Source organism: Epinephelus moara, chromosome 11, assembly GCF_006386435.1.
Source record: "Epinephelus moara isolate mb chromosome 11, YSFRI_EMoa_1.0, whole genome shotgun sequence".
NCBI lineage: Eukaryota > Metazoa > Chordata > Actinopteri > Perciformes > Serranidae > Epinephelus > Epinephelus moara.
This window is the reverse complement of record NC_065516.1, coordinates 10867081-10881807: the sequence shown is the minus strand read 5'-3', so window position 1 is coordinate 10881807 and position 14727 is coordinate 10867081. Positions and strand designations below refer to the sequence as shown.

The window sequence follows — 14727 nt, the reverse complement described above, 5'->3', positions numbered from 1 at the left end:
GCAGCTTTTTATTGATCGTTTGAACGTCGCGTGGTGGTCATTTTCGATTAAAGGCCAACGTCTCAGCGACGTCTTGGCAATGAGCAAACGCTCTCCCTGCTACGTCTTAACGATGTAAACTTGATACATCGGGCCGACGTCGGCCAGATGTATGTGTGCTATCTGGGATGTTATCTTGGTGGCTGATGTTGTACACTTCTCCCTGATTTGGGATCATATTCCTGTTGGAGCATGTGTGGTTGTGTTTAGAGGCTTCTTTTGGGGACTTTCACCAGGAAATAGTGCTGCTATTCGTCGTTACAGTCATTCCCCCACTGCGAGTACACTGCTAACGTACATGTAGCTGCATGCTGATGTCAGGGAAACATGAAAACGGGCTACCAACGTTGTAAATTTGTTGCAGATTTTGGATCACACTCATGCTTGAAAATGTACGGTTGTGTTTAGAAGCTTTTATTGGTAACTTTTCATGGTGGAAAGTGCTGCTATTCTCCATTACAGTCATTGCTGCGATGACAGTGCAGAGAAAATATGGCAAACACAGAAAGCCTTACCAATCAGCCAACTTGGCTTTTTTGGGAGGGGAGCTTAAAGAGACAGGTGTTTAACAGAGCTTAGGCAGAGGTCTGAATAAAGGTGTTCCAGCACAGAGAGTATGAAGGAAAAAAGTGTTTTTTGGACCATTAAAGCCTGTAAAAATATTCAAGTAAAAACCTTAAATACAAGTATAAACCCGAAAATGAGCATAATAGGTCCTCTTTAATCACTTCTCTTACACTTTCTTGTCTTTAAGATGCAAAAATATCCACCAGTAAGCTGTAAAATTCTCCACTGTGTCTGGCTGAGGCGAATAAAGGCTAAATACAGTAAAATCCGTGTGTGCAAAATTCTCTCATTCTTCGCTCAACCTCGCACAGACTAAATCTCACTCTTTAGGGAGGTCTCGCTCTCCATTTTAATCCCGAAATGCATTTCTCTCCCCCTTTTTTGTCTCTCGCAGAGTAATGACAATTAATCAAGCATGAAATTGACAATCGTGAGACTGTTGCCGGTGAGAGGAATTCAAAGAAGCAGGGACTCGCTTATTCTCACAGTGCACTGACTGGAAGAGGAGTGTGTGTGCGAGCACAGCTAGCGCGGGGTGCAGAGCCGCCCCACCGAACGAGTCATAAAAATGCCTCTCACTCAAACTTTCTTCTCATTGTGTTGTTATTTCACACCTGAGAGGCAGGCAGAGTGACACTCAGTTTCCCTGGGAAGGAGAGAAAGTGTTTGATAGAGCTCCCAAGACTAACAAGTCTGACTTTCCTCCTCATCTAGTACTGTTGGTGATTCGGTGAGGCTCCTTATTACTGTGCCATGAAAAAAACATTTGATGGCTAGCAGGTGTCTTTTGTTCTTGCTCTGAAATGACGGAGACACATGAGGCTACATAGAAGAGATGGTGAAGCCTTCATGAGGCAGGAATGATGTGGAGAAAAATCTTTAAAGAGGTAGCAAAAGTTTGCTTCCCAACTGCTATCAACATGGCAAACCTAAAGAAGAGGAGACATAACTGTGTTGTTTTCCTGGAACCAAGCCACCTGCAGGAAGTTTATCTCTCGGCCTTATTTCAAACATTTTTCACGTCAAAATACACAAAGGCTTTATTGTGTTTGGAGGAGGGGGCGAGAGCTGGTGTTATACATCAATGTTGAGCAGACAGAGCTAGCCGAAGAGGAGGGAGAGACAAGTGGAGTGCACATATGGCATAAGCAGTGGAGAAACCTACAGGGCTTGGCAACGTCTCGTTAGAGTGAATGAGGAGCTGACTGTGTTTGCGGTGCGCTACATCTTTACCTGACAAAGCCGTGATTGCAACAAATGAAGAAAACGCTTGAAGGTTGGATCACGCTAATGTGATCACGAGGATAATGCACTTTTGAGTAATGAACTACTCCACGCAAGAGTCTCCGCCTTTACAATTTACTCCGATCTGATTCGCCTGGCAGCATTTCCTGAGAAACAAAGCCAAGTTTATATATGCCTCGTCATAATGAGTCCAAATGGGAAACGGTGGCCTGTTGCTAATTCAGGTGAAAGTCGCAGCTAAACTGCAGTAATCAAAATATCAATACCCGGATGCAAGAGAGATTGGGCTGTCATGTATAATACACTGTGGCCAAGTGGAGGCTGGGTTTGTTCACATGGAGCTCACTAGGGGGCAGACTGGGCTAACCATTACCCATGTTGCCCTGCTGCTGAGGGATGCAGATGTTTGGGTTGGGCCAGGAAAGTGTGTCTTCAATAACACAGCAGCAGAATGCAGAGGAGGTCACCAGGCTGCTGTCTGGCCTGAACTAATGCATGGATTTGTGCTTTACATACTAAAGTCTGCCGTGACATGAGCACATGCATGCACGCAGACACACACACACAGAAATCCACTTATACGCTTGTACACATCAGATGAGATGCCCTGATTCGGTGCGAGGGAAACGCTTCGTCCTACGTGTGGCGGGCGGATTGAGTGATAAGGTGCAAAAAGCCCCCAAGGCTACACCCGCTCTTCCTCTGCCTTGCTTGTCCTCTGTCCTCTCCTTTCTCTTCCCTCCCATCTCCTCCACCCTGCCATCCATCCCCCTGACTCCTCCACCTCCTCCTCAGCTCCCCTCCACCCTCCCGCTGTTGAGTAAACACATCAGTGTCAGTCTGCACTACAGGTCTTCAGGCCAGGGGCTGTTGCAGCAGTGGTGGTGGGGGGTGGAATGTATGCATGGTGTGTGTGTGTGTTGCTAGTGCATTGGATAACGGGCGGGGCGGGCGGTGGGGGGCGGTGCTGGAGAGACAGAGGGACCTGGTTCATGGGCAGGTGCCGGGGGCCGTTTGCATTTCTTAGTGAGTCTCACCTCCATCTTACTGCTGAAAGCCCCCCCCGGCCCACACACACACACACACACACACACACACATTTACGGCCTCTCCCCATTCTGCTTCAGTAAACACACAAGGTTACTTATACTTTTGGAAGAATGTTTGTAATTGCAGCCCTTGAGTATTAATTTGCATAGCAGAGAAGAAGAGTAACTTTCAAAATCTTTATTTGTCCATCTGGAAAAATAATATCTGAAATGAATCCCTTTTTATTACGCTGACAATATTCTGCAGTCCGCTATTGATGAATATCAAATGTGTTGCATAACTGTGCATGCTATTGCCCTAAAGAGTCTTAAATATGGTTATACAGCAATTTGTGTACTCATATTTGACTCTAAATGAATAACTCATTCATATCAATAACTAGACATAAGTTGAAGGAGGTTGTTGGAAGGAGATTGATACGTATGGATTTGTAGAAGAATTTAACAATGCAGCTTTGCAGTCTTTCAAAAGCAAATTACAAGGACTATTTGGGTTTTGATTTACATCTTAATCTACCAGATGGTTTCGCCTTTCCTATTTAATTTATAACAGCTGATATCGCTTGTAGGTCCTTGTTGTGCACTGCTACCTTAGGCCAAAAATGTCCTGGGTTTGAGTCAAGCAGCCAGTTACACCTTCCCGCAAGAAGTCTGCATGTTCTCTTCTGTTTCTTTCCACAATCTAAGAAGACAGGTCAGAGGTCTGTCTCCAAGAAGCAGATTTACTGAGTAATCTTGTAACTTGGCTGAATAAAATTGTCTACATCATTTTGTGTTCCAGATTCCAGGGCTCTTGTTTTACTGAGGCCACATCCACACTAATACATTAAAACAGGAATTGTTCATCAATTTCAGTTAGTTTTAAAAACTGCATTAAAATGAAAACGATCTCCGTACACACGGGCACATTAGCACCGTTTCAGAAATAATCTGTCTACACTGACACATCTGAAAATGCATATTACATGACTATTCATGTGAGCCCGGTCTCACTCCGAAGTTTAACAGTTTTTCTAGTCTGCAGTTTGTTGCCACAGAAAATATTACACAGGAACAATAGCAATGTTGAAAATTGAAAATTGTTCCTGAAAGTAACAAGGTGATGGAAAAAATAGACGTTGTCGCAGAGCAAATACACCGACATGTTAGAGCGGTAGCGGGAGCATTAGCCACTGTTGAAAGAAGCCATGGCAAATATGGATGATGGATGAAATCACAAAAGGCATGTTTTGGCTTGACATGTAATGAATGAAAAGACTCTTTTAGGAAGTCTGCTACCTAGCAGAACATGTCTGCTGCTAGGTAACCGTTCATTTACTTGTTAACCGTCTGTTTATGAAAACACATTAGTTCTGCCTTCCTACTTGATGCATGTCCACAAACTCTACAATAGTCCTGCCATTGTGAGTTGAGCTGGAAAAATGTGAAAAGTGATCTTGCTTCATTAACCATTATTGTGTGGCAGGTCATATATATTTTGAAAGACAAGTTGCTGGCCGTTTAAAATCAGTCTATGGGCCACGATTGGCCCCCGTGCTGACTTTGGATATGCCTGTTATAGACTGTATAAAATAATGGACACATCTACCGTGATTTCACCATTTGGTTTGTGGCCTCGATTCTGTTTTGTTGGCCATCGCCATCTTGCCAGAAGTGACCATTTTTGGATGAAAGGTTGGAGCTGTGGAGGAGCGAGGGATGGATCTGACTAGGACACTATTGGCGGACAAAGAAAACTTTAAGCCTTAATAAAATGTGGCCTGTAAGACTATGTTTCGCCTATGTTTCACTGTCGACATTCACAGACAATACAGCACGGGTGTAAGTAATCAAATGAAAGATGGCTGAATTCCATTCAGCTGCCTTGGTTTCAGGGTCGTGGAATTGCGTGCTGGCTCACTGTCACATTGACTTACTGGGACGCTTGAACAGAACAGAGCCATCGTTAATGTCATTAGTAACACCTGTGCTTTTCATACAATGACAAGTCAACATGTCCACTGTGAAAAGCCCTATTGACATCTAATTACACTGACAGGTAACATCTTAAATCAAAAAGACACCATTACTATGAAAGGCTTCTTGTGCATCATGCAGGTCTCAGTGTCACGTTGCTCAACTGGCAGACAGCTCATTTCAAATGAAACTCTTCAAGTGGAGTTTAATATGTGAAGGGAATTGCTCAGGCTGTTGAAACTGTTCTCACCCCGAGGAGAAGCACCCTTCTGAATGACACGGAGAGCCCTTGCAGTGACAGACGTCCACATTTCGTGGATACTTGTGAACCTTCATCACGCATTACAGCATTATTATCACAGTGTGTGTGTGCTGTCTATCAGAGAGGGCGAAGACTTGCACATGATGGAGAAGAAGTGTTCTGTCAACATGAAAATATGATTGATGGCTGATACATCAAGCCGTGGACCGCTACTCAGCCATGTATGATGTCTTCATATTGTCATCAAGTGAATTTGATGTCTCTACTGTTTCTCAGTGGGATGTAAGACGCTATACGTGAGGTCCTTGAAAATGTGGGTTTCTCTACCAGTGTGGCCTACATATGAGCTGTGTCGAAAGCCACCATGAAAAACGTGAAATAAGCCCTTGCATAAACTCGAGAAGGATTTTGCACTATTGTTCAGTTGGTGGTCAGTGCAGCGGTAAACACAGGGATAATAGTCCAGGGCCTATGTAAGGGAGCCTCTTGTATACCAGACTAAAATGTCAGACTGCATCCCTGAGAATCGGGCCAGGCTTAAAGCCCAGTGAATAATCCAGCCTTGGGTGTAATCAGCGTGAAAGAACAAGCTCGAACTCACCACTGAGCTCCACAGAATAGGCTGTTAAAAATACCCACTTCAGTTGTATGACAGAAGAAAAGGGGGGGTAGAAAAAAACACGCAGGGCCGTCTTTTCCCCCATTTCGAAGCATCCTCAAAGAGCAAAACCAAGCCGAAATTCGAGACACCACAACAAACTTTCACATATCCATTCTTGTGCTTTACAAGGCTGCAGAGGAAGGGATGAAAACGAGGAAAAATTCACCTTGTTACCACACCTGCACTGCTACATGTTCAGTTGAAAATGTTCTCCTTATACCAGGCAACGATGGAATAGTGTAGCTATTTCTGGTAGTTCTAATAGCATAATGATTAAGGTATGAATCACTCTTGTGCAGCGAGTAGATGTAACGGCATATGTGAAGGAATATGTTTCTGGGGTTGGATGGTTTGAAAGCATGCACATCGTACACAACAAACCAGATTGTGTTGTGGGGAAAAGGCCGGATGTCGAAATGGAATTGGCAGATGGATGATTTACTTAAACTTGTTTATTTATTTATTTACTGACTTATTTTTTGAGGCAGAGATACACTACCAGGCAGAAATAGTCTTAGTAACTGTGTTAAACCTCAGCTGGCAAAATAATTACACCTGACCATAGAATGTGTTCTTGAGCTTCTGGTTAGAATTCGCAGAACAAAAAAAGTTTCCATTTTGACTGCATGACTGTACAGCGGTGGGAATTATGTGTGAGACTGTCAAAACACTGTCAAAATAGCATCTCTAGAAGCAGAGGTCAAGTCTATATTATGTGAAGGAATCTGTAAGCATTATGAGAATGACAACTTCCACCTTTTCAATGAGGGAATATCTCTGAAAAACAACTTGAACAGTATGTAGTGGCTACTTCTTTTCACTCTTTGCAAGGACAGCTTTTACACACAACACTCTATAAGGATAAACAAAGGCTGTCTAGGTGGTGTAACAGGTAAAAACTGACTTACTGCTACTATATATAAATTTCAGTTTGCACGTCAAAATACTATACTTTCTTGGTTCTGTCCTTTCTAAGCTGGCACCAGATGTCTTTATGACATTATAAAGAGGGACTCTTGTTGGACAGATGTTGAATTTTGGTTAGAATCTGGTGAGACAACATTAGAATTTCACATTGTGTGGACGTTTTGCAGGCTTTGGGTTTACCCATACCTTACAGCTAAATGCCTTCATTCTATGTCAAGAAGACGTTGGCATGACACCTTTGGAAGACATTAGATTTTGGTTACTTGAAACCAACAAAATGTTCTACAAATTGATGCTGTTATTAGACGTTGTTCTGAGATTGAATTTTGGTCACCTGGCTTGACAACATTAGATCAACTCCTAACCACATTGGTGGCCATCTGGGTTGAGTTGTAGCACTATCTGGACCTGCTAAATTTCCCTACATTGGGTCTCCCCCATCCACCACAACCTGTTGCTTTTAACCACAAGTTCACCTTTGCATGATGGCTGCCTTGCGTATCCTGTGTCCGTTGGGAACGTTGGTTGTGCACATCCTTGGAAATTCACACAGCATCCACAAGATGCAATACACACACGAACGAAAGAAATATACTGGCTATTGTCACAACGTTCACTCTTCATCTGCTATGGTGCTTATGGCGTTTTTTGCTGTGATTTGCGATGATGTCAGGATTAAGAATATACTGACCTGCTCAAGTGTTGCCATGTTTATTGTTTACATCAAGCAAGTCAAGAAGTTCTATTGACCAAATCACTGCTAGTTCGACAACACCACAATGACTTTTGGGTAGGCATCTGGCAGTTGGTTACAACTGCAGAGACATGTGAAATCGGCAAACTTGTTGATTTTTGTTGTTGTTTTTTTAGCCGTAACTGTAATGTTGAAAGATATATAGTTAAACATGGTGGTCTGACCTACCCGATGTTTCTGCTGTGCTTATTTTATGTACTTTGTTGCTTTGCTACCATCTTTGATAAACCAAATCTACCGCCATGGAAGCCAAGCAATGTACTGCTGTGGATGGGGCCACAGCAAAACATATTCTAGCCACCTAAAAAAATCAGTATCAGTGGAAGTGTATGCTGTATCTGAATATTTGCTCCGCTTTACCTTACACACCACAGATCGATGCCACGATGGACCATCAACTCAGCGTTCTGCTAAGTTGAGTTTGGTGGCTTTGACATAACGGCTTCTGACAGTGAGGTAAACTGCTAAAAATATTCTACACATAGTGTACATTTACACTGATATTGATTTTTTTAGGTGGGCCTTTTCAGGTGGTTAAAAACTAACTGAGGCAGAGTTTGCTCATCACTGTTTGTTATCATATATGTGACACTAGGATTTTCTACCCGGGATTGTAAATTAACAGTAAGATTGGGTCTGTGCATTCTGAGTTATCTGGTGAGCCTTCTTTTGGAATCCTCCTGTAACACTCGTAGAACATATTTCACAAAGTATGAGAGCAATTCTCCTTGTGACATAGCTGGTTTTCTGTGTGAATGCATGATTAAAAAGCAAATAAATCTTCGGCCTTAGTTTCTGCCTTGCTACATTTAGGGGACAAACTGGCATTCAATATAAGTCTTGGGGTGTAGAATCATGCAACATGCATTTCCAAGGATACTGAGCTGGTATGAGATTATTTTTAGCCTCTAGAACTTTCATGTGTCATAAAGAAATATTCTACAACTTATCTCCAATGTGCAATGAAAAGACCAGTAAACTTACATCTCCATGGAAGCTGTATTTTCCTCTCACAATGGATCTGTAGAGCTGCGTACGACTGTCGTCCTCAAACGGCATGGATCCACTCAGCACAATGTAGGTGATCACCCCCAGGGCCCACATGTCCACTGCACAGGAATAGGGTCTCCTCAGCAACACCTCAGGGGCCATATACTCGGGGGTTCCACAGGTAGTTCTGAGGAACCACGTCCTGTCTGCTCTGGTATGATCTCCAATGTCACTTCTGTCAGGGTCTGAAACTTCAGACCCCGTGCCGCCAAAAGTGGCCAGTCCAAAGTCAGTCACGAGCAGCCTGGAGTCGGCACCAGGGTGGTAGTACAGAAGATTCTCAGGCTTCAAGTCTCTGTGGGTGATTCCCAGGTTGTGGAGGTATCCCACCCCAGCCAGCACCATCCGGAGAGCCTGGGTAGCGTCACTCTCTGTGAAGTGGCCCCTGCTAACGACACGGTCCAACAGTTCCCCTCCTGTGGCCAGTTCCAGCACCATGTAAACCCGCTGTGGGAACTGAAACACCTCGATCAGCTGAATCACATTACAGTGGCTCACCCGCTGCAGCACTGCCAGCTCCGCGGTGCACACCTCACACCCCTCTGGGGCCTCTACCTCCATCATTTTAATGGCGAAGGGCTGGCGAGTCGTCCTGTGCTCCACACGCACGACGCGGCTGAAGCTTCCTCGACCGATCAGAGCTTTGATGTCGTATCTGACAGGGCAGGAGGAGAAAGATGACTCATTACAGCATAACTATCTCATGATACACTGTTGCAGAGCACTCAGTGTCTCTCACTGCCACTGCAGCTGTGATGTATGGGAAGATATCTGCATGTTGTATAGCACACTGGGGCTAGTCGGCCAGGCAAACTCATACAGTAATTTAGATAACCAACAAGGCAATATATAATCTGTGACTAATCAGATGTTGAGGGAGACATGCACTTCCTTTAAAGCCATCACTTTCCTTTCTTTAATTGTCTCTACGCTCTCATCTGACAAGTACAGGAAGCCAGTCTTCAGGTATTACAAGGCGTAGGCCTCTCAAATAAATGTCTGCTGTTACTGATAATAAATTGTATGTATTGAATGCTGGTGCTGGCAGGCTGAGCGAATGAGAAAGCTGGTGACATTAACAGTCTTCCATGAGTGCTGTGAATGCTCTTAATAAGTCACTTCACATTGTGTTGTGCTGAAAAAAAATCATTTTTGAATAAATGTTAAAAACTGGCTGCTGACAAGGTTGAGATAATATCACTTGTTTTCAATGCTGCCTCAGTTATTCAGCATTGCTTTATATTTTCTTCTTTTTTTTAACGCAGTAGGTTACTTAAAATTGTGCAGATAAAAGCAGGACACTCGTCAAGTGGGATTAGTTGATTTTTTTTCACTTTATCTCAGCTTTGTTTCCTTTAAAACATGTCTCAGCACTAGTGTAGTTCTAAAATGTTCTTGTATCCTTACTTTCAGTATTTACCTTGCAGTCACACGTGGCTCAAACTTGTCCTTATACTTGGCAACTCTGTCCTGGTGTCGTCCATCTCTGAGTATCCGCTGCTGGCTGTTTGATGCTGGTTGAAGATTCTTAACGCCAGGGGAAAACCACAAACCTCTTTGCTTCTCTGTACGCTTCTTTAGCTCATCATCATCATCACCTCGTGCTTTACTAAAAGCCACAAGCGATTGCACCACACTAACATAGCCCTTCTTAGATGCCTCGGGCAGCACCTTACTGTTCCCACAGCCCATCACTCAGATGCAACATCCCATCGCCACAGAGGGAGCAAAGAATTTCCACATCTGCTGTGAGCTGAATGTGGCCTGGAAATAAGAACACAAGCCTACATGCAGCAGCTTTTTTCTGCACTCTGGTATGCATCCAGGCAGGTGTTGTTTAAGGTGTGAAAACAGCAACAGTAAGCTCCACCTACCAAACAGCTTGGAGGTTAGCAGGTGTGTGAACGCACCCTCCTACTCACTTATGTGATAAAACTGTCAGGTAAACAGAAGCTGTTTTGAAGCTATTGTCAGTCCTCTTATAGTAGATTAGCAGAACAAACGCAGCATGAAGTAAACTGTGGAGGGAAGAACCCCAACAAAGTCACACACGAGTACGACAACATGATATGTTTCTTAAATTTTTAAAAATGCTGGTTGATCAACTACATTGACAATATGGAAGACACTTCACACAAATTTTGGGTGAAGCATTCCATTAATTCTGTATCCAGTGTTTCCAGCAACAAGTACAGTTTTTTAAGGTCTTTATTTATTGTTTGAGCATTTCTATTTAATGCTACTTCATATTTCTTTGCTACCTTTTGGGAAATATTGTACTCAACTACATTGATTTGACAGCTACATTTATGAGTTAATTTCGGTGGGATTAAAGGGGTACTCAAGCAATTTAGAGTTACACTTTCATGCCACGCACGAGACAGATCAACAAAGAGAAGAGCAGAAAGGAGACAAATCAAAGAAGCAGAGACCATGATATGCAGACTTCTTGTCTGTAGTGTGGGTTGGAGAAGCCTGCCTAGGGAAGGAATTTCTTGGTCAAGGTTTGGAAAAAAGTTGTGGTTTGGGTTAAAATGAAAATATTTCATAACCCTCTAGGCAAACTTCCCCCATGTGCCAAAAATACCAGCCAGTTTTCATCCCCAGGCCATCAAATACTGACACTTTGTGGCACCCCTTGGCATGTGATACCAATGCCAAAAGTGCCCTTTGGCATTTCTTTGAGACAGACCAGACTTTCAACTACTTCCAATGTAAACCCATCCACAACTGGCATAGTATACCATACCAGGTGGGTGGCAGGTCATCCAGTTGGCCGCTGTTTGTGTCCTGTGTGAAACCAAAAGTCAATGCTGTTATAACATATCATTGTGTAACTTAACTTGTCCATGAAGACTGATGTCACTCACGTATTTCATCACGTGACTTACTTATTTTAACCTAAAACATGTTTTTTTTCTAAACCTAATCAAGTACTTTTGTTGCCTAAACTTATAACCATGACTATTTGACAGCTTCAACCACATGTTACAACAGGTTTCATCCATCACACAGAGACATGAAATAGTGCGTCTCATAGGGACGCCAAAGGGTGCCTTCGGTTTAGGTATCACACATTGAGGGCAAGAGAAAGCAACAGTATTTGACAACCTGGGATGCCAGCGTGCAGACAATACTGGATGCTATACTGGATTCCCATGATACAACTAAGTAGTGTCCAGTGTTGGGTAAGGGTTACTTTAAAAGTAATCAAAGTATGTTACTGTGTTAGTTTTTAAAAAGTAACCAGTTACTTTACTGCGTTACTCCCTGAGAAAAGTAACTCAAGCACTTTTAAAGTACTTTTGCGCTAAGCATACATTTTTTTGTCTCCAAAATTAAAGTTATGGACCACTTGCCCTTCACTGAGATCCAATTCTCCCATCACAGCCGTCACTTTGACCAGTAGAAACACAGAACGATCTGCTGCCGTAGACAACTGTATGACAACAACACCCCAGCGTTTTTAATATTTCCTCTAGGGATGTTACCACACAGAGTAAAAGGGGGAAATGATGGTGTGAAACAGCAGAGGCACTTTGTCAACCCGCTGAGTTAACGTTACTGTCATTAGCATCAAGCTAGCAAACAATGGTACATCCTCACGGTCGGACATAAAGTAATAACATTAACAAATAGCGGCGGGGCTTTTACTCACCACAACTGCAGAGGCTCCCAGCTTCATTTGAAACAAACTACATTATAGACGGTCCGTTATTTATTAATCCCTCTGTGTGTTTATATATTTACTTTTTATCCGCTCCGTTGTCTTTGTAAAGTTAACATATCGCACCGTCATTTCAAACTCAACACTTGTTTCAAATTAAAAGCCCCTTATAACCTCGGCTGAGAGAATCCCTCCATTTTCTAAATAGGCTTTTATTCTGAAACATTTGTCAGAACTTCCTGTGGAAGATACAGTAGCTTGATAGTTTACGTATGGCGCTTCAAATGTAGCTCCTGCCATCTGCTGACGCTTTTAGGTGACTACAACAACATGTCGGCTGGCACATGAACAGACACAGTGACTCAAATAATAGTGAAAGTAATAAAAATAGGACAAGAATAACCCGATGACATCACACACGCCGTGAAAGACGACCGGGGATAATTGGTGAGTACCAGCGTGTAGCGTGTACCAGGCATAATGCAAGTCCTGAGTCTGAAATATGTCTGTCAGCGAGTCCTACTCCACCTATTTAGACTCCACCGTAGACAACGGCAGCATTTCTCCGACCACGTAGCGAGCCACAAGCTCCGTGGCTTCTTTCAGACTCATAGGTTTAACGTTATCTCCGTTATTAGAACCAAACGACAGCCATTGCTGTTTCGGAGCTGAAGGACCAGCGTTCTAAAAGTAACGGAAGTAACTGATTTTTTATTTGAAAATGTACTTAAGTATTTGATTACTCAAACAGCAAACTAACGTGTTAGGTTACCCGTTACTGCAAAAAGTATATACCCAACTCTGGTAGTGTCTTATGACATCCTCCAGGTTTGTTTTTTTTTTTTAAATCAGAATTTAGAAAGCTCCTCCCTGAGCAATGTAAGACATTCAACTGTTTTCGCAGGCTGACTCCTAATGGGGAGTAAACTAACTTTGATGTGTAAAATTGGTGGAGTGCCCCTTTAACTTTGCCAGTTTTGCAGATGTATTTTTAACTTGCGTGTGTATTGCTATTAAGTAAATTTTTCTGCCACCACTGTCAACATAACAGCACGTAACACTATGATAAATCAATTTATCTTCAAGTTAAATCCACTCCTGTTAATTTTTGGTGGTGTACTTTGAGTAACACCGAATGACCTTGGAAATGTAGTGTTTGTCTTGTTTTAGCTTTTTACCTGGAGACACAGCACCCACATACAACTCATCCTGTCAAACTGACAGTGGCAACATGAAAAAAATCATCCTCACGAAGTTGTATTTGCACTTATTATAGCAAACCCTGAGACACATTTACTTTTCTAAAAGTGAAATATAGTATAAAATGCTGTGTTTTTGACTTTCATCCCCACCGTGTTCCTCACTGGTTGCAGATTATGTCTTATTGTGTCAGGAACTAACGCAGAATGTATACATGTTCATTGTATTGTTTGTATTGTTGAGCCCAGTATGTCATACAGTGTCCCTGTCAAGAGCGCTAAGCTACTTTTCTATTTTCTGCATTATGTTGTGCTGCTGTCATCATGTGTCCATAATCTTCAGAGAATGGAGCAGGGATGGAAAAGAAAATAACATACAGCCTCCTCTGCCTGCCTCTGCCCTGTACATTGTTTAAAAGAGCTAAACCTTGCAGAAACCGGAGACACCACAAAAAAACATGCACATATTTATTCATATGAGACTGCAGAGAGGAAGCAAGGGATCAAAATGAGGGAAGAAGCACCTTTTTACCACAAGTAGTGTGCTGTGCACAGAGTTTCAATTATTCTTTTTCACTTGAGCAGGGCAGAAATAATGTGGTTATGTGAGGTTTGTATAATGAGTTCATGTTTTTGAATAAATTGTGCAGCATGTTTTTGTATTTAGGAAGATTTGCAGAGCATGCCTCCAAAACAAGGTGTTCTATATTTGAAAAAGAGCTACCTATAGTCTTAAATGGATAATGGTTTTGACATGTGTTGTTTACAAGGCTGCATTGTGTTCATGCCAGGGCAGGAATTAGAATATATATTTGGCGGACATATCCTCCCCAATATTCAAATTTGCTCAAAATGTCCCACTCAATTTATTGATGAAAATCATATATATATATATATATATATATATATATATATATAAAAAAAAAAGAGCTATGCTATGAGACAACTACACACCACCGTCTAAAATAACCATAAGCAAATGTAATCATAATCTTACTATATAATGACGAAAACTGTGTGTGGGTGTGTGTGTCTGTTCCACGTTTTTCTCCTCACTGACTTGGTCAATCCATGTGAAATTTGGCACAGTGGTAGCAGGTCGTGGGAGGATGCAAATGAAGCAATATTACATCAATTGGGGGCGCTATAGCAACCGATTGAAATTGCAAACTTTGAATGGGCATATCTCATGCCCCGTATGTTGTAGAGACATGAAACTTTGCACAGAGATGCCTCTCCTCATGAGGAACACATTTGCCTCAAGAACCCATAACTTCCGGTTTTATAGATTTTCAGCCATTTTGAATTTTTTGAAAAACACTTCAAATCGATCTCTTCCTAGGAAGTTTGA

The 14727-nt window shown here is 42.4% G+C and overlaps 1 protein-coding gene across 1 annotated transcript in view; it reads right to left on the bottom strand.

Annotated features, from left to right (window-relative positions):
* LOC126397489 (serine/threonine-protein kinase H1-like) overlaps positions 1 to 10202 on the bottom strand; it is a 13404-nt gene extending 3202 nt beyond the window's left edge. The window contains 2 exon segments of the mRNA XM_050056327.1: positions 8445 to 9165; positions 9931 to 10202. Coding sequence (XP_049912284.1) covers positions 8445 to 9165; positions 9931 to 10202 — 993 coding nt within the window.
* Positions 10203 to 14727: the final 4525 nt, after the last annotated feature.